This window comes from Taudactylus pleione, unplaced genomic scaffold (genome assembly GCF_031769625.1).
Source record: "Taudactylus pleione unplaced genomic scaffold, aTauple2 ptg000707l, whole genome shotgun sequence".
Taxonomy (NCBI): domain Eukaryota; kingdom Metazoa; phylum Chordata; class Amphibia; order Anura; family Myobatrachidae; genus Taudactylus; species Taudactylus pleione.
The window spans coordinates 10,859,541-10,879,851 of NW_028285109.1; the positions used below are offsets into that span (position 1 = coordinate 10,859,541).

Here is a 20,311-nt window from a genome sequence, read left to right on the forward strand (position 1 = left end):
CTACCTGGGTTGGATTGCAGGGTCACTTGACCCAGGTTATTTTTCAGGGACCCTTTTACACTGAGCTGCGACCCGGGTAGACCCAGCAAAAACCCAGGTTTTTGCTCTGGTGTAAAAGGGGTATAAGTGACATTAAATTACATTTAGAACTACAATCATTTATGCTTAAATGGTCTTTACCTTACATAATATGATTGTTGAGCTACACAATATTAATACTATTACGCTAATGCTGATTTTTTTTTGTGTATATTTTTTTTCTTGCAGTGTATTATCAATGACTGCTGTAATGGACCCTTGGTGGATTGCATCAAACAGTATCCTTTAATGAACCACACTTGTGTTTTATTATCACACAGAAAACATTTTTCGAAATGTCACTCCTTGTGTGTAATACAGCCAGCGAGGCCATCGCTCCTTCACTACTGGACAGTTGAGTGCAATTGTTTAAACAGTTCATGATTTTATTGTTTAATTATGAGATGTTTCTGCATGGTAGCAGGTCTTAAGGTGCATACACACACAACGATTTTTTGAACAATTATCGTTTAACGATAATCGTTTGAAAAAATCATTCACTTTCTGAGTCAAACGATGTACGATTATTGTTCATGCGCGTTCACGTTTGTAGTTCAGTCAGACTTGTCAACTCAACGATTTTCATTAAGTTAATATGCAAACATCTTTTGTAGTTCATAAAAATCGTTCATTACATTTAAATGAACATAGTAAATTAACAACTTTAGTAAACGATTTTAGTTCATTTTTTCAAGATAGAAAATCGTTTACTAAAATCGTTCATTAACTCAATGGTGTGTGTATGCAGCTTTACTAATAAGCCATAATTTGCAGTGGGTAGCACAGCAGTCCCCCATGTGGTATGGCCTAGGGGTTCTTATCCTCACTGGAAACAGAGTGTAGAATTTGTATACTTGTAACTATGCAGTATGTGCTGTGTAATATGCCAGTTAATATTGGTCTCTTACGTTTTAAGTTGCTTGTAACAGGGATTCCCGCCACTTGAATGAAGAGACAAGTGTTTAGTGTATTAGTTTGAAGTATTAATGCACTTTCTTTCTTATGCCAAATATAGTGCACCTCTTGTGACCCTGCCTAATGCTATACACAGCCAACAAACTGCTAGCATTATATCTGCAGCTATTGGCAGCCAGGAATGAGTTATAATGGGTTGTAATGGCTTTGTGGTTTCAAAAAAAAATCAAGGCTGGTGAGGAAATAATTGATTAGCATTTGATAGAAACTATCAGGGAAATGCTTGATCGGCCTGTGGAGATATTGAGAAATATCATCCTTGCAATATGAAGTGGCATTACTCTGCAGGCTTTGACTTTGTGCATACTCAAGAGATTTATCTAAAGAAACTACATGTGACAGGCCGTTAATAAATGGGTGTATTTTTATTCTCTATGTTACTAGTTGTGAAATGTAATAAGTGAGGCACGCAGGTTTCTTGCTGAACACAAACAAAAAGAAGTTACAGCCAATCAGGGGATACGCTGAAGTGGGAAATTATACAGTGTAGAATTATTCACCACGGGGAGCCAATGAAAGAAGGGAGAGTGGGGTTCATTGGGCTTGCAGTCTATCCATGCAAGCTAAACACCTGTTGTCTTACACTGCAACATGCAGCCAGGAAGGCAATGTCCTGTGAGACACACACACAGCCATACACACTGCATTATAAAAATACCCACCTCAAGTTATGTAAGACACTTTTGCCATACCCTCCACTCCTGCTTTAACCCTTTCAGTGCCAACATGCGTAGAGTTTATGCGGGCACCTATCCTTTCCTAGCCGACTGCCCCAGTAAAAGCTACTCAATGACATTAACTATTCTTTCACAACAGTATAGAAAAGTTGTTCTGTGCAATATTCCAGCGCGCAATCATTTCCTAGGTTATCAGTTGCTATCAGTAGCAATGGTTGTAAACGAGGAGTGGTGCGTTTTGTTTGGTCACCCTCCTCTTTCCCTACTGGACAGCTATCCACGTTTCATGATCACTGTTCCTATCCTGAATAATGATCTTCTATCAGGAACTGGCAACGAGTGGACTCCACACTGGTACGGGAATAAAGCTTGGTTGCATAATGCTTAGTTTAGTTCAATATCGCACCGTGCTTTTGTTTTGGCACCATTTGTAAATGAGGCATTATGGAGCATACACACGGTCAGATGAACGATTTGACCAACGATTTGAACTATGAGCAATTTTTGACTGCATTAAAATGAATGGAATCGTCCAAATCTGACTGCAAACACATCAGATGTCAGATATCGTTATCTGACCATCGGGAACGCGCATCGTTTATCGTTCATCATTCAGACATGTCAGATATGTCAGATTTTCCTTCAGATATGAACGATTTGTTAAATCGTTATCGTTCAGATCTGAAGAAAAATCTGACCGTGTGTATGCACCATTAGTCTAATGTTTTGGTATTGTTTTTGTTGCTGTAATTTTGGCAGCTAACCTCGGTCTTGTGTTTAAAATAACACAGATTCCAGCACAAATTTTGGAAAACAATGGCCCTCATTCAGAGTCGATCACTAGATACAAGCGGTCGCTCTGAATGAGGGCGGCCGCTTGTGGTGTGAAGTGCGGCCTCCTGGTCGCTAGCTAAGCTGTGGGTTACCACCCACAGCTCTAGCGAGCGACCAGGTTGATGGTCGCGACGGTCAGGACCATCGGGGCTTGCGACAAGACCCTAAGGTTGTGTCTCGGCAAGCGCAAGGGAGCTTCCTGCTCTGATCGAGCAGGAAGCTCCCCACTGACATCATTGCTGATGTCAGTGGGGCCGCCCCCAAACGGCAAGCGTTCCGTCGGGAACTCCGTTTGGCCGGCCACCCCCCCTGCCCGCCCCCCAAACGGGGCGAGCTGTCAATCACCATCAACAGCTCGCCCCCTCTGGTCCGAGACCCGTAGCGACGGAGCGCCCGTCACTAGCCGGGTCTCGCGCATGCGCACTTCGGAGCCGGATCCGACGTGCGCATGCCCAGTGGGCAAATATCGACCCGGTTGCGAGCGCTCAGCGCTTGCGACCGGGTCTGAATAAGGCTCAATGTGTGTAGCAGAACTTGTGTGTCCAGCTGTAAAAATTTTAAAATATTAAAAAATCTTAAAATTTACAGTATATGTGGACATCACAAAGTCCTTCCACATATTGGAGTGTAAATGGCTGCGTTCCACTTTCTGAAGGGCTTCTAACACATTGCACGGGCCCCTTAGAGCATTTGCTGGCTAGAACTGCGTGAGCCCTGTGACTTATGGCCATAAGGAAGTGTTACATCAGGGCGAAAGTTTCAGAAATTACATGTTAATTTCAGGGCACATAAAATAGTTAAAAATCAATTGAAAGTTTAAGGTTTTAAAAGCATAATGTCTTCTGAAGGATTGTGTATTGATTTTAAATATAACTCTCTAATTATATATGCATGGAGTAAAGCACAGAGACAAGCTTTTTGCAAATGGCAGGGGGCTGTTTCACAGGAAGGGTTCTGAGGATTACGGGAAGCTGGAGCCTCAGTTTTTCATTGGGCAGAAAATGGCCTGTGAGATTATTTACAGGTTTTGCCTCATGGTCAGCGGGATACATCAATAACAGGTAGTAACATTATAGAGCATCTAAGTGTGTAGGCCACTATTACATTCGGAAATCGCTTTCAAGCTCTTGTATTATTCTCTGTTCGTCATCACCCTCCACTTATCTTCTTCCTCTAGCTCTCACTCCTTCTCTCCCTATGGACTAATTTGTCTATTTTTATTTTTCTGCCCTTCTGCCTGGTCAGAACTGAATTACATTGGGCTTTTTTGTACTGTCTATCTTTTCCCTGGAATACATTTGGGGCATATTTTTGATATTACAGTAACTGTATGTTGGGGAGAAAGTAGGTGCTCTTTATGTGACTACTTGTTATTTACTCCTGTTACTAGTGTTTGGTAGATTGTAAGTTCTACAGGTCAGGGTTCTGCCATTTTGTTGTCTAACTACATAATTGCCCCAATATCGGGGTCTGTTTAACTTGTCTGTGGTTATACAGTGCTACAGAATACATTGATACTATGGAGGAGATGTATCACACCTTCAAGAAAAAGCAACCAATTAGCTTCTAACTTTCATTATATAGACTAGGCTTAATAAATGATAGCTAGAAGCTAATTGGCTGCTATTGGTAATTTCTTGATTTGATCTCTCTCCAAGGTTTGATACATATCCCCAATATGTGATGTCGTGTGTGTGTATACAGTATAATATATCATGTACTGAGATGTATAGGTCCTTGACCAAATTACTTTTCAGTTCTATTGGTTATGAGCATGAAGTGCTACTGAGAGAGAAGCTATTGGAGAGAAACCTAGCCTTTTTAGGTAAGGTGTTTTTATTTTTTATTAGAAAATAATTTTTGACTGATTTTATATGTGATGAATCTTTTATATGTGATGAATCTGCTTTAAAATGGATCCATCAGTGCAAAAGAACAATTTATTAATTCAGTGTTACCTAAAAGACTACAGGTACTGTAACACCCTGATAGTTTATAGACAAAGGGAACTTCTGGAGGTTTGATGAGGTGTGCTGGAGGTTTGATGAGGTGTGCTTGTATGAGAAGTGTGCATTACTGCACTAATATATATACCCTAAATAAACCAAGTACTTAACTAAATTTGTCTCACATACGCTCTCCTCCTCCGTATGCTGTCTGTTGATACCACAGGAGGGTGGAGAATCTATACCTTGCAACACTCTGGGGCAATGCAAAAGCAAATATCCAGCTCTAGAATTGTGGATTGGTGACATAACCATTGATATAAGATCAAGCATAATAAATTGACATGCATGCTATGTTTGAGATGGGATGCGGTTAATATACTGACAGACGGGATGTTGACTGCCGGGATCCCGATCAGCGTGGGAAGACCGGCGACGAAATCCCGATATGGCTGGAGATGCCGACGCCAGAATCCTGACGGCTGCATCCTGTACGTGAGTAGGGGGGCTGGGGGATGGTTGTTTAGGCGCCCCGAGGGAGGTTAGGTTTGGGCACCACTGGGGGGAGGTTAGGCATAGGCACTAATGGGGAAGGGTTAGGTTTAGGCACTTACTGGGAGGGTTAGGGTGCGGGGTAGGGAGGGTAAGTATCGGTGTAGGAAAGGAGGGTTCGGGGGTAAATAGGACAGGGGAACGTTACTTACCGTCCCCCTGTCAGTATATTGACACCTGGCTTCTTAAGTGTCGGGATATCATACCCAAACCATTTGAGAGAGATATATATATATATATATATATATATACACACGTGTGTGAACATTTTGCTATAAAGGTTTGCATATTCTTTAGGACTTTATCCAAAGTGCCGTCGCAAGATTAGCCATAAAATAGCTAAACCCGCAATGCCAAACCAGCAGCTCTCCAGTGCTACATCTATGTCCGGTGTCTCAGGGCTTTAATATGGGGAGATGGGAATGGTGGCAGAACAGTACAGTGTCAGTCAGTGCTGAATATGTGAGAACCCCAATCCTGTGAAGTGAACCAGCATCACTGGGAGTCCGTTCAGATAGCTCACTCATTTCATAATGCATGTTGATCACATTTAATTATAGATTTAAATCATTTGTTTTAATTGCTGTTCTTGTCAAAATATCATTATATTTTATTTGCATCATTTTAAGTATGATTTACCCATGGTGGATACACTGTGGTCAAAAATGCATGGACAAATGTAGCAAAAATATATTATGAAGCCCCCTTTTGAGAAGTTTGGTGACTTAATTTATAAGGTTGACCACCACTAAGTTAAACTATATTGTTTGAAGTTACAAATGATTCAGCTTGAATGGCGTTAGCTTGGCCCAAGTTGGTAACTGCAAACCTCTGAACATTCCAAACAGTTTTGTATTAATAGTATTGACTGAACTTGATGACTTCTGTGTGTCTTCAGTTTCCTGATATTACCTGCTTGGATTTGGTAGGGGATGCTGGTGCTTGGGATCCCGGCGGTCAGAATCTCGACACTGGCATCCCGACAGGGTTAGGATACCGAGACTTGTCAATATGTATTCTAACCCTCCCCGCAGCCTAAAGCTAACCTCCCCCCAGTGCGTAAACCTAACCCTCCCCTCCTTGTGCCTAATCCTAACCCTCCCCTCCTAGTGCCTAACCCTCCCCCTAGTGCCTAACCCTCCCCCTAACCCCATTACTTACTGTCGGGATGCCGGCACCGGCATCCCGACAGCCGAGATTACCCTCATAGCATTGTGTCGTCCTGTAAGGGTGTCTTAGTGGCTCTGCAAAACATGCTTTGTTTTTTTTTGTGTGGGTGTTTCCTCTGAAACAATCTGTATTAGAGATTATAAGAGTAGAGTTTTTGTGCGTGCTTACATCAAGGTTCACATTTGGGACATGTATACAAATAAGCCTGTCTAAAAGTAGAAGGAAGTCTAAGAATGCCATTTACCTTACAGCAACAGTTCTCCACCCACCTAAATAATGTCATTTTCCAGAAGAACCTCTTGATTTTGTTCCCATGTAACATTGAGTTTAAGTCTCCCTATTGCTGCTCATTGGACTAGTAAGATTGCAAAATGTATAAAACGTTTTGCCTTTTTATTTTATTGAAAGCGCAGCACCAATTACTTTCCCATATAAATATGGGTGATATTGTCAAGGCCAACAACCAGTGTGGAAGACTTTCCATAACTTCTAATTAAAGTCAGAAGAGGCAGGATTATACCAGGGCAGAACACAGTGAATTTACATATAAAATTGTGTGTTGCTACAATTTTTTTCTAATGGTGAACTTCCTAGCAACCAATGAACGGTTCTTTGCTGAGTAAATCTTATTCTAAGGAGCACTAAAATGAATTAAAATATGTTGAAATAAACACTTTTTAATGATTTTAGATTGCCATTTTACTTACTGTGATGAGATGCTGTATTAATGCAAACAATGGTATTGTGACTTTGACTGCATGATATGCATGATGTCAGACAAGAGGTTGACAGTTGCTGAATGGCATTAGGGTCAGAAGAGTTGGCAGTATGGGAAAGTGAGGAGCCAAGACAGGAGAGTTGGTAGAATAGATAGAGTGAGGAGCCAGGACAGGAGAGTTGGCAGTGTGGCTAGCAGAGTGAGGAGCCAGGACAGGAGAGTTGGTAGTATGCATAGGACAGTGAGGAGCCAGGACAGGAGAGTTGGCAGTATGCATAGGAGAGTGAGGAGCCAGGACGAGAGAGTTGGTAGTATGCATAGGAGAGTGAGGGGCCAGGACAGGAGAGTTGGTAGAATGCATAGGAGAGTGAGGAGCCAGGACGGGAGAGTTGGTAGTATGCATAGGAGAGTGAGGGGCCAGGACAGGAGAGTTGGTAGAATGCATAGGAGAGTGAGGAGCCAGGACGGGAGAGTTGGTAGAATGCATAGGAGAGTGAGGAGCCAGGACGGGAGAGTTGGTAGTATGGATAGGAGAGTGAGGAGCCAGGACAGGAGAGTTGGTAGAATGCATAGGAGAGTGTGGAGCCAGGACAGGAGAGTTGGCAGTATGCATAGGAGAGTGAGGAGCCAGGACGGGAGAGTTGGTAGTATGGATAGGAGAGTGAGGAGCCAGGACACGAGAATTGGTAGAATGCATAGGAGAGTGAGGAGCCAGGACAGGAGAGTTGGTAGAATGGATATTAAAGTGAGGAGCCAGGACAGGAGAGTTGGTAGTATGCATAGGAGAGTGAGGAGCCAGGACACGAGAATTGGTAGAATGCATAGGAGAGTGAGGAGCCAGGACAGGAGAGTTGGTAGAATGGATATTAAAGTGAGGAGCCAGGACAGGAGAGTTGGTAGTATGCATAGGAGAGTAAGGAGCCAGGACGAGAGAGTTGGTAGAATGCATAGGAGAGTGAGGAGCCAGGACAGGAGAGTTGGCAGTATGCATAGGAGAGTGAGGAGCCAGGACGGGAGAGTTGGTAGTATGGATAGGAGAGTGAGGAGCCAGGACAGGAGAGTTGGTAGAATGCATAGGAGAGTGAGGAGCCAGGACAGGAGAGTTGGCAGTATGGATAGGAGAGTGAGGAGCCAGGACAGGAGATTTGGTAGTATGAATAAGAAAGAAAGGAGCCAGTATGGGAGAGTAGACAGTATGGATAGGAGATTGAGGAGCCAGGACAGGAGAGTTGGCAGTATAGGAGAGTGAGGAGCCAGGACTGGAGAGTTGGCAGTATGCATAGGAGAGTGAGGAGCCAGGACACGAGAATTGGTAGAATGCATAGGAGAGTGAGGAGCCAGGACAGGAGAGTTGGTAGAATGGATATTAAAGTGAGGAGCCAGGACAGGAGAGTTGGTAGTATGCATAGGAGAGTAAGGAGCCAGGACGAGAGAGTTGGTAGAATGCATAGGATAGTGAGGAGCCAGGACGGGAGAGTTGGTAGAGTGCATAGGAGAGTGAGGAGCCAGGACGGGAGAGTTGGTAGTATGGATAGGAGAGTGAGGAGCCAGGACAGGAGAGTTGGCAGTATGCATAGGGGAGTGAGGAGCCAGAACAGGAGAGTTGGCAGTATGCATAGGAGAGTGAGGAGAAAGAACAGGGGAATTAGCAGTAGCCAGAGGACAGCGGTCATTGGAGACAGATAACTGCTATGACACTACACTGTTCTTCATCTAGGACTGTAAAACCGTTAGACCTGCAGTTGGCTCTTCATTGACAGGCTGCTTGTCTGCCACCCACACTAAGTACTTGCCTGCTGGTGGGCAGGCAACATGGAAGCAGATGCTATTACCATTTACAGCATTCTCCCTCATAAGTGACAGGTCAAGGACTGACAGGATCATTCTCGCCACCTACTGGACTGGACTATGGGCCTGATTCAGAGCTGAACGCTCTGACCAGAGCGCTCGCTCTGAATCAGGGCCTTCCTCCATGAAAATGGAGCGGCCTCCTGGCCGCTCGTATATGCTGTGGGTGACCACCCACAGCATATGCGAGTGGCCAAAAAGATGGTCGCGATGGTCTTGACCATCGCGACCATCGGGCTTGCGACGGAGACCCTGCGGTAGGGTCTCCCTGCCACAAGCCCTGGAGTGATTTTGGCTCTATCAGAGCCAAAATCACTCCCACTGACATCACTAGTGATGTCAGTGGGGCCGGCTTCAGACGGTAGGCGTTCCCATGGGAACGCCTCCGTCTGGCAGGCACGCCCCCGGCACGCCCACCAAAGGGGGCGTGCTGTCAATCAACATCGACAGCACGCCCCCTTTGGTGCGAGACCCGGAGCAATGGAAAGGCCGTCGCTCCCCGAGTCTCGCGCATGCGCACGACGGAGCTCCCTCCGTCGTGCACATGCACAGTGGGGAACATCGACCCGCTTGCGAGCGTCCTGACGCTCCCGAGCGGGTCTGAATGACCCCCTATGATCGCAGGGAATCTAGCGTTCAAAGTACTTGATATATTGTTGATGATGAGCCTTTTCCAGTCTATGTGCCTTGCTGCAACTGCACTATGTATTGCATCTTATTCGCATTTCTACAATAAACATAAACAAAGCCTAAAACACACACATCAGGTTGCTATCCCCTTGGCCATGAATGCTTTGTTGGTTAGTTCATGGATACTAAAGTCTTATTCTGTGTGAATATAAATGGGGTAGATTGACATAAATGGATGTCCTCCTTCTGCATTTGAGAATCAGGATTGCTATTAATGGGATCGCTGCTGTCTCTGGGAATGCTGTAGGTAAGGTTTAAGAATGAGGGGAAATGATCATTACTGAGCATGAATATTGCCAGGGAGAGAGTTCAGGATGATTGATGCCGAACAGGCTCTTATTGATTTAGGGCCAAGCAGGAACTCTGTTATCTAATACATTGTATAAACAGCACACCCTTGCTGGCGTGTAATTAATATTTTATAGAATAAGTAGCTGAAAGAAAATGCTTTAATATGTGCTGCAGTATTACTTTTCCTGTCATGAGATAAGAGCCATCATTTGGGTCATGTGAGACCATGGGAGCTTATTGCCAGTTGTGTCAGCCCATTACCAGCAGTGCTGCTGGAAATACTGGCGGATCAAAGGCACTAAAACAAAAACACATCAAGTTTAGAGTATATACATACAGTATATCCACAGCTGCTATTAGTTGGTATAAACAAGCTAGCGTACATTTTTCTTTATTTTTGTCCTATGTTATAATGCACTGAGTTGTGGGAGAAATGTATATATTTTACCTGTGACAATACTGCTAGGAATAAAGTTACGTATTGTTAGTCATTATTGGTAGGTGTTTTAGTCTGCAGAAAAATTAAATAAACACATTTTTGCTCACTTTATATTTATTCATAACAGTGCTATAAAGTTATTACATTGTTCTCTAATTAGTATACTGTTTATAGACTGCTTATGAGTTTCCTTGCTTTTCCCACCTTAGACCCACAAATGGTTATTCCTTTTAACTCTTTGATTGCTTCACTCTGACTAATCCGATAGAGTTGTTTTTCTCTCAGGAGATATTAGCACATGGTCTCTGTGAGATTTTTGTCCCGGGCATATAGATGGATGGGAAGCAAGCTTTACCACCTCTGGGAACCGTCATTAATTCTAATCAAAGGTGAAGCAGAAAGAGCACTTGGAAGGCAGTGTCAGTAACCCAGCAGGTGTTAGGACAGGACCACACAGCCTTCCCTGTTACATATCCAGGTCATTAGTTAGGGTTGGTTGAAGACATACAGCAATGCCTGTAATAGGCTTCTACAAAATGCTGTAGCACTCTCCTGGGTTTCAAAAGTCAAGGGCAATATGTTATGACATATGAGGGCTTTTCTGATCAAACTGTGGCAACTTTAGAAGGAGAAAGAGGATATTGAAGGCGTATGTATGATTAGCTTTCTAGTTACAAGGGCAGTCTGGTTTGCAGAACAGTAGACCTGTTGTACATGATAAACACTGGGTCCTGATTATATGGTTTATGTTGCAGTATACAGTAGCTCTAGCCAGTGTGATAGTTTAACATTTAACATCCCAGTTAGATGATTTAGTGAGACCTCCAGGATAATCAGGCTGGTTTCGAGAACCATTGAGCTGGAAAAGTGTTTGATTTTGTGAATTTTTAAACTACACTGAGCAAATTTTATTCTATAATTTCCTCTTAATCAGACATTCATACTACAGCTACACTGACTAATAAATTAGATTTACATATGTACTATGTTAAATTACGGGAGCCCAAGAGGTTCAAATATCAGAGTTTACAGGGTGCAAAATCTGTGGAGGGACTTATTTATTTATTTTTTGTTTACTTAGTTTGTGTCCTTTAGAAAATGTCATTACAGGAATCTGCGATTGTTTAGTTGTGTGTGGACAATCATATGGTCATTCTTTTGTAATAGTTTTATTTGTAAACTTTTAAGCCCTTTTTATTTTGGGATACATTTTGTTATGTATAATAAATATTATATCTGCGTACTGGAAGCATTCTGCATTACTGGACCACGTGGAACCACTGAGGGGGCAAATCTATTGCAGGTGATGGCCACTAAGTGCTGCTGCAAAGGACGGAATAATGGTAGTTTGCGACTACCATCATCGCCAATTTTTTCCTCACATCCCATAGAGTTTTAAAACCTATATACAGTATGTGACATCTTGCTCATCTTGTAGAGCAGGTGTCAGGGAACGTTTTTTACCTTTTACCCCAAAATATATTTAGATACGCCGACGTTACCCCCTTGATTTGAAAGGAAGGAAATCATATAGTAGTGCCCCCATATAATGCCCCTGTAGTAGTGCCCCCATAGTTATGCCCCTGTAACAGTGCCCCCATAGTTATGCCCCTGTAGCAGTGCCCCCATAGTTATGCCCCTGTAGCAGTGCCCTCATAGTAATGCCCCTGTAGCAATGCCCCCATAGTTATGCCCCTGTAGCAGTGCCATAGTTATGCCCCTGTAACAGTGCCCCCATAGTTATGCCCCTGTAGCAGTGCCCCCATAGTTATGCTCCTGTAGCAGTGCCTCCATAGTTATGCCCCCATAGTTATGCCCCTGTAGCAGTGCCCCCATAGTTATGCCCCTGTAGGAGTGCCATAGTTATGCCCCTGTAGCAGTGCCATAGTTATGCCCCTGTAGCAGTGCCCCCATTGTAGTGCCCCCATAGTTAGTGCCGCTTGTAAAAAAAAACAAAAAAACACTTACCTTAATCCCCGCTCCTGCATCCGCCGCCGTCCTGTCCGCCCGACTGCTACTCGGAACTATGGGAGAGACGTCATGACGGCTCTCCCTTGGTGCACATGGAGAGAGCCGGAAGCTGGAGTTCAGAAGCGAACGGGCTGGAGGTCACTGACGCTGGGTGCAGCGGGTGCGTCGCTGCACCAGGCGTCAGTGTCCTCCATTCCTGGGGGTAATGGACGGACAGCCGGGCATGCAATGATTCATATGCATGCCCGGCTGTCCGTCCATTACCCCCAGGAATTTTAGTTTTACCCCACATGGGGTAATTTACCCCTGTTCCCCGACCACTGTTGTAGAATTACATGATTCCTACTCTCAACCTCACCTATCCTACACAATGGTCTCGATTCAACTCGAATAGCGCTGTGAAGGAGTTCCCAGAGCTATTAAATTCAGCGCGCTATTAAGCCCGACAAAGGATTTCTGACAAAACAACTGTTTTCTGCCCTTAGCGCGTCGGAAACAGCATTGTGCCAGGCAGTTAAATCGGAGAATGCCCCTTCTCGCAACTAAACACCATGTTTAAGATTCAGAACGAGCCTTCTCCGACATAACGCACTGAATTGAATAACTCCAGGAGCTCTTTCCCGGCGCTGTTCAATTCACGTTGAATTGAATCGAGCCCAATGTGACCATTGTTATGCGGGACCATTTTGATGTTGGAATATTCACCATTCCTCATTAAATCAGGGCTTGACAAATCCCGGGGGCCAGGTCGCCATGGTTACCAGATCTTGCTGCCTGGCTACTAGATTTTGCGGTGAGGGAGGAAACAGATCCTCATCAGCTCTGGCGGATATTCGTGCCTATAGTATTGCGGTGTTCATATCATGCACAGGAGTGCATGTGCTGAGTGTCGCTTACGGTGACTATTGTGCCTCTTTCCGACTCGGCCTGCTCTGATCCCTGCTGTCTGTCCCAGTCTACGCTGATCCTACTGTATGTCTTGGCTGTCTACTGTCTCCTATCTCCGGCTGCAAAGAGCTTTCCGGTAGTAGGGGCTATGGTGTGACCACGAGGGAACGGGGGTTTTGTTGTACTTTCTGGGACCATGATTTTATGTGAAATGTGGTCCGTTATTACTGGAGGGTGGGGGGTGGAGCAGGGGAGCTGTGCAGAGCAGTAAGGGGCCTCAATGTTACTGTATCCATTCAACTGTGACCATTTTGTGGACTAGTATAGTGTGTATAGCCGTTGTATAACACACAGAGCTGTGCTCCTCACTCACTCCTGTAATTTTTTTGGGGGGACGGTGGTCTGGCTCCTACACTTTCATCTTGGCTCCTAGATTTTAGAATAATTTGTCAAGCCCTGCATTAAATTATTATGTATAGAGCTATATTACTTATATAAAATTGTCCCAAAAGGTATGTATTTTATCTTAAACATATCTAGTCTAGGAATGCATCTTAGCAAATGGTTTCAGAGTTAATTATCTGGCCTAGATGAAAGAAGACTGGAATAATGCTGTGTACATCTGTACCTCAGCCACTGTCTAAGCTCTCACTTGCAGAGTCCTCTCCTTTCTGTATCTGTGCCAGCTTACAACAAATATGACTATTTACCGCAGTATTTTTTTCTCTCCATCCCTGACGCATTCTTCACAGCTCATGTTTTGAGGATTTCTGCCTGTGACCCAGCCACCTAGACTGTCACCTGTACATTAATGAAATCCTGAAAACATGGGCTGTTGTGGGGGGTATGTGAAACCTGTAGTTAAAAAACACTAACTACGATGTCTGCAATATTTCCTGATTAGACAGTGACATAGAGGAATATGTCTGGTGAACAAAGTTTACCACGTTTCACAAGTTTGCAATTTCAAATCTCTTTTCCTTTGCTCTGGATAGCAGACTTTCATTGACCTGTCCATAAAACATATATGCCAGTAGCTTTCATACTGATAAATAAACATATAGTTATATTTGAATGATTATTTACAAATTAAAATGTTACATTTTTATTACTCACCAGTAAGTTTTTCTTGTTTGCTCGATTAACTTGGTTTTGCCCCTCTGCTTACACCCAGCCATGTCATGTGCTGTCTCTCATAGGGGCTATTTATCTACAAATGCAGGCTGCCCCTGAGCATAACCTCCCTTATCGCAGCATATGGTGTCATTAAGGAACATTGTTTCAGGGGAACAGGTCCCGGTATACGAGGTGCAATAAGTCCTGTTAATGAGTGCAAAGTAGTTGCAATGGGCAACTTTAACCAACCTGCAAAGGATCGCAAGATCCTTCTCCAGCTGGTAAGCAGGGTAACGCCATCTTCAGATGGCATTACTGTGTGCAGACAAGCTCGGAAAAGTTTGGTTTTCGGAGCTTGTTAAATTGCACAAATGCTGCATTTTTGTGTCAGATGCAGGAGATGTAATTTTGCCTCTGTTACATACGTTCTTTAAGTAAATAAGGTGGAAACTGTAGTTTGCACATTACTTATGGGACAGCTTGCCCTGTTATATAGTGTTTGCAGTCATTCAAAAGCTAATTACTCATAAGCTATTTCTTTATCTGCAGATGAAGACCATTTGCGTATAAAGGGCTATGATAAAACTCCAGACTTCATCCTGGAGGTGCCAGTAGGTGAGTGTTTTAAACCATGTTTATTTCAATGAAATATGAATCATTAAATCTTTTCAAGTATTAATTATAGAAACAGAAGGCACCTTTTCAGGACACTTATTGCTGTAACTATTCTAGTCTGCACATTTCACTGTAGCTGAGGCTGCTATGAATGCTCACATTGCCAGCACAGTGGAAGCAGCCATTTTGACACCTCACCTTATATTACTGGGAACGCAACCTATCGGTTCACTAGGAACTAGTGACATCATGGAGGCAGCTCATGGCAAGTTGGACACTTGCTTTTGTGGGAAGTGCAATTGTTTTTCAATTTCTTTACATTTTTACCTAAAATAATTCAACAGAGAGCTGCTAGAATTCAATAAGTAATATACATCTTGTGATGGGACTTCAGGATTACAGATGATGACAGTACATAGCCCATCTGTAAGTGCTGAGCTGACAGGTTGCAATTACATGTGTCCATAACAAACTTCTGGTAAAATCTTACCTCAGGTGATGCATAGAACATTTTGGCAAGTTGTCACAGCATGGTAACCTGCTTATAAATGAAACCCGGTTTTTATACTTATTATGTTTTCCTTGTTTATTAGCTGTGGATGGACATGTTATCCATTGGATAGAAAGCAAAGCATCTTTTGGAGATGAGAGCAGTCACCGCATGTATTTACAGGATCAGTTCTGGAGCTACTGGAACAGGTAAGTCTGCTGCACTTAGACTGAGAGGGTGTCATTTCAAACCGGCATTAACACTATAAATTTACCCTTTAATACTTATATTTCTTGTCTACTGTATTATTTCCAGTAGCTTCACTCTCATGGTGTAATTAAAAATAAAACAGCCGGTGTACTAAACTTCTGTTTATATGATTTGTGGGTCTATTTATCATAGGGAGAAATGCTTTAAAGCTGCAGTTTTAGCCATACAGATGTGTCCCTTATACATCTTAGCTGCAGTCGCATTAAAATGCCCCTCTCGGCGAGCCAGGGTCTGTGAGGCTCTTCTAGCGCCTGGCATTTTTTTTTGTTGAAAATGCATCCAAGTCACCATGCGATGCGATTAGGATGAACCAGCAGACTGCGCTGATTATCTGTGTGCAACTGAGTCCCTGCATCTGTATACGAAGTGCTACAATATAGCATCCGCAGCTTTTTTCATTCCAAGTTCCTTTGTGGTTCATATACAGACGCAGTCGCACACAGATATCCAAGTGTCACATATCAAATTAATCAGCGCAGTCTGCTAAGTCTGCATTGCAATGCGACTTAGACGCATTTTCTGCAAAAAAAGATGCCCAATGCTAGTAGAGCAGCAATGGACCTGGCGGCTCACTCATGCCAGGCTGCGTGGCATATTGAGGTTAGATGTATGAGGACACATCTGTAGATAGGACTCCTCCCTATTTAAAAAGCCAGCCGCAAGTGTTTCGTCGGTGTAATCAAATAATTTTTCAGCTTAACTTAAATTTAGGTTCATCTGATATTCATAAATTCTAATAATAAAAGTAACCACAAATATGGAATTATAATTAATAGATACAGCCTTTACCTAACTTAGTAGGTTGTGAAACGGATGCAAGTTTCTAAAGAGTCTCAAGACTTTTCTTAATGGGAGAGAGGGCAGCCAGTTGTGTTCCATTGTAGAGATTTCGCAAACACTCCCTTCACCATCAGTTATTTATACCCCAATCCGAGAATGTACAATATTTGAGGGCATCGGCAACACACAACAAAAAGGCTATTCTAATATTTGCCCAAACACTGACAACGTTAAAGGAAAAAGACAGAATGCTGTCTTGGAGGAGACCATAGCCCATCAACAGTGCTTTGAATAAAATGGACTCTAGTGAGTGAATGCTGTTTTATGCATTTTCTTTATTTTTTGCTAACTTTATAGTGCGCAAGGCACTTTGTAGTAAATCTAAACATGATAACATATGTTCTCATTTGGTTGGATGAGACCCCCGTCCACTATAACAGGTAAAATTACACATTTCTTCTGAATACTTAGTTGGACTAGATTTGGACTGGATTAGGGATAAAGTTTTGATTGCCATAGACCAGAAGTTCTCAAACTCTGTCCTCAGGACCCCACACAGCATATGTTCAACAGGTCGCCCTGCAGGTGCACAGGTGTATTCATGACTCACTGACAAATTTTAAAAGATTCACAGATGAGGCTAATTATATCCCTCATGATTCTGTGAGGAGACCTGGAAAACATGAACTGTTTGAGGTCCTGAGGAACGAGTTTGCGAACCTGTGCCATAGACTAATGCTAGCATGTCAACAATTGTTTTTCAAAATGGTTTGAAACATGTTTAGATGGGACTGGCAATATAATTTATTTTGAGTTTATATTTTTTAAAGGCATTTACCTTTTATTTTCAAACATAATACTAAAATGCAAGATAGTATCAGTTTACGAAGGCCACATGGCTAGTACACAATAAAACAAGTGACTGAGGAGGTAGAAAAGAGATTAGTAGGAAATAATTTTTGTTAATTGTGAGAGTTCAATGCTGAAAAAAGAAGATGCAGGTTCACACTCTTAAGCATTAAGAACACTGATACTCAAATAACAGGGAGTATAATTGAGGGTCTTAGCACATACAGTATTTGGGAAAAACCATGTCAAGGTGTACCCTATCAGATGGGTCCCTAACATTACTAATATTAACACATTATGTGAATTTATCAAGCCTTACCATAATAGTATCCCCTAATGTGTAGACAGCAATGAAGGACCTGTACTGACTAAAAACACAGTTGGGAGTGGGTGTTGGTACCAATCAGAATGAAGTCTCTACCTTCAAGTATACTTCATATACACAAATTGATAAGAAAGGAGGTAGGTCTGGACAACACACCCTAGTTTAAAACATAATAAGAGGTGCTACTATGCATATGCTTGTACACACTCTAAGCACATAGAAGACTGATAGTCAAAACATATATAATAATCTCTGCAAATAACATGGAGTATAATTGAGGTTATTAGCACATATTTGGCCATACTGTACATGTGAGCCCATCCACCACATTAATTGTAAGAGTACAGGATACAGCGCATAGGTAAGATAGGAATATTAACAGTGTGGCCATAATTCAAAGAAAAACAAATTAACTCATCATCACAGAGAGAATACTGTTAAGGGAGAAAATGAAGGGGGTAGGGTCTATCTAGACATTGTCTGCCTTACAGGTCTATCTTTTATATCAAACCCACACAGTACAGGTGCCCTAAATGGGTTGGCTATGAAATACTGGCAGTTGGAATGCCAGCTGTGAAAATACTGACAGCGGCATCTTGATGCTCAGTATCCTGACAGGAATCTGTAAGTATGCTAACCCTCCCCCCTTCTCCCCCTAACCCTCTGTTCCTTTATTCCATCCCCCCTCCCGCACCCTAACCCTCCCCGTTAGTGCCTAAACCTAACCCTCACCTTTGGTGCCTGAACCTAACCCTCCCCCTTAGTGCCTAACCCTACCACCCCAGTGATGCCTAAACCTAACCCCCTCCCACTGCCCGTGGTGTTTAAACCAAACTCCCCCCCACCCCCGCTGCGACCAACACCTGACCCGGCCTGCTATATTTACGGTCGGTATGCCGGCTGTCGGGATTCTGACGTCAACATCTGAACTGGCATCAGGATTTAGACGCCTGCGTTCTGTCCCAAGTCGGGCTTCCCGTGCTAGGATTTCATCTGCCAGCATCTCGTACGTAGGTATCATAACTACATCCCCTCAAAATATAACTAAAAGAAATGGGCTGAGAAGTCCTTGAGGTGTTGAACTGTTATAGATAAGCCAACCACACCAGACATGGATATAATTATGGGAGTTATTATGTAGGTAGGCAGATATTTTCTCCATGGTTGCCAAATGCCATATTTTACACATGAGCTGTGGACAGGATGGGGGGTTTACCAATGTGTGGCAATCAAGCATCTAGCAATGTTGAGAATTTGTATGGAAAGTTTGTCAGCGTGGGCAAAGAAGGAGACAAGATCAAGTAGACTGGGTGGTCGAGACCTTGAGTGGCAATCAACCTCATCTCAGGGGAATTTTGGAGCAAGACCACCAGATTTTAAGAATGAGATCACTTGTCCACAACCAATCCAGTACTGGTCCGAGGTAGTGCCATACATTTTCTTCAGCCTATTATAGGTATCATCTAAAATATATTTTTTTTAGGCATTCTCCTTCAACAAAGAGAGTTTACTGTGGGTTTGTTGCGGGTCTCTAACAGATAACTGAATTTGCCCAATTGTATTCTTATCTGGAGGGCTCCGAAATCCACTTCCCTTTCAAGTTCATAGCTTGGGACAGCAGTGTTGAGTAGTAGATTATAGGGAACAGAGGAGCTGATTCAGAGCCGTTCACTAGATGCGATCGCTCGCACGATGTGTATGCAAATTGCGTAGGCCGTACAGTCGCACAGCAATGCATTAGCACACCCAGTATTTCTTAGAGAGCGATCACATAGTGTATGCAGACACCCACTAGCCTGTCTTAAGACGCCCACTTGTGCACATCATGTCCAAGAAGTGTATGCAACCATCCGTACATTGGGTAACATCGGATGCGATCGCAGCGCTTCAGGTTGACCATACCCTGCCGCAAGCACTGTGAGCACTTCAGTGTAAAAACAAGCCAGGTGACGTGTACTATGATGCTGCCTTTTAATTATACCTGCGTTTGCACCTAAACTCCCCCGTTTTTAATGGCCAGCCCCTGTTACCAGCTACAAACGGCTTCCCCTGACATTCACTCGTCTGGGCTGTCTATTGCGTAGCGAGCGAACGCATTGTGAACTTTGGCTAAGGTATGCACACGTGCAATGCATACGCATGCGCACAATGCATACACAGTGCATACCATCAGCAGCAGCGAGAGTATGCATCTTAGCGAACAGGTCTGAATGAGCTCCAGAGATATTATGGAGGCATTAATTCTAAAAGGATGTCAAGGGTCTGACGATGAGGTGATTGGGAAGGTGATCTACATAGTCTCCATTGGAGATATGCAAACTTGCTAATAGTAGGTAGCGGTACCGCTAGACTGTTTTAGCGGGGCGCTGCACCCTGCCCTATTTCAAAAGGGCAGAATGTGCCCTGCCCAGGGCCGGATTACCCGCTAGGCATCCTAGGTCCCGCCTCCACTCCCAGAGAGCCTCCGGGCAGACTGTATCACTGTGATACAGCTGCCTGCGCTCAGGAGGGTTCCCGCGCCGCAGCGCTTAGGAGGGTTCCCGCCGACGTCGCTGTGAGACCTGTCCCCCGCCGCCTGTCTTCTGTTGCCACTGTTGGAGCCACCAGGACCAGGTAAGTCTTAAGTGGGGGGCTGTGATGTAGGGGGCTATGTATGAGGAGAGGCTATGATGGAGGGGGCTATGAGGAGGGGCTGTGATGGAGGGGGCTATGAGGAGAGGCTGTGATGGAGGGGGCTATGAGGAGGGGGCTATGAGGAGGGGGCTATGAGGAGAGGCTGTGATGGAGGG

At 43.7% G+C, this 20,311-nt stretch overlaps 1 protein-coding gene across 4 annotated transcripts in view; it reads left to right on the forward strand.

Annotated features, from left to right (window-relative positions):
• Nucleotides 1-20,311, forward strand: part of CDIN1 (CDAN1 interacting nuclease 1) — a 343,159-nt gene that overhangs the window by 164,487 nt on the left and 158,361 nt on the right. For all 4 annotated transcript variants that reach the window (XM_088456507.1, XM_088456508.1, XM_088456509.1 and 1 more), the window contains 4 exons: nt 268-317; nt 4,322-4,389; nt 14,743-14,808; nt 15,402-15,507. In XM_088456507.1, the coding sequence (XP_088312633.1) occupies nt 268-317; nt 4,322-4,389; nt 14,743-14,808; nt 15,402-15,507 (290 nt within the window). The remainder of the gene's footprint in view (nt 1-267; nt 318-4,321; nt 4,390-14,742; nt 14,809-15,401; nt 15,508-20,311) is intronic.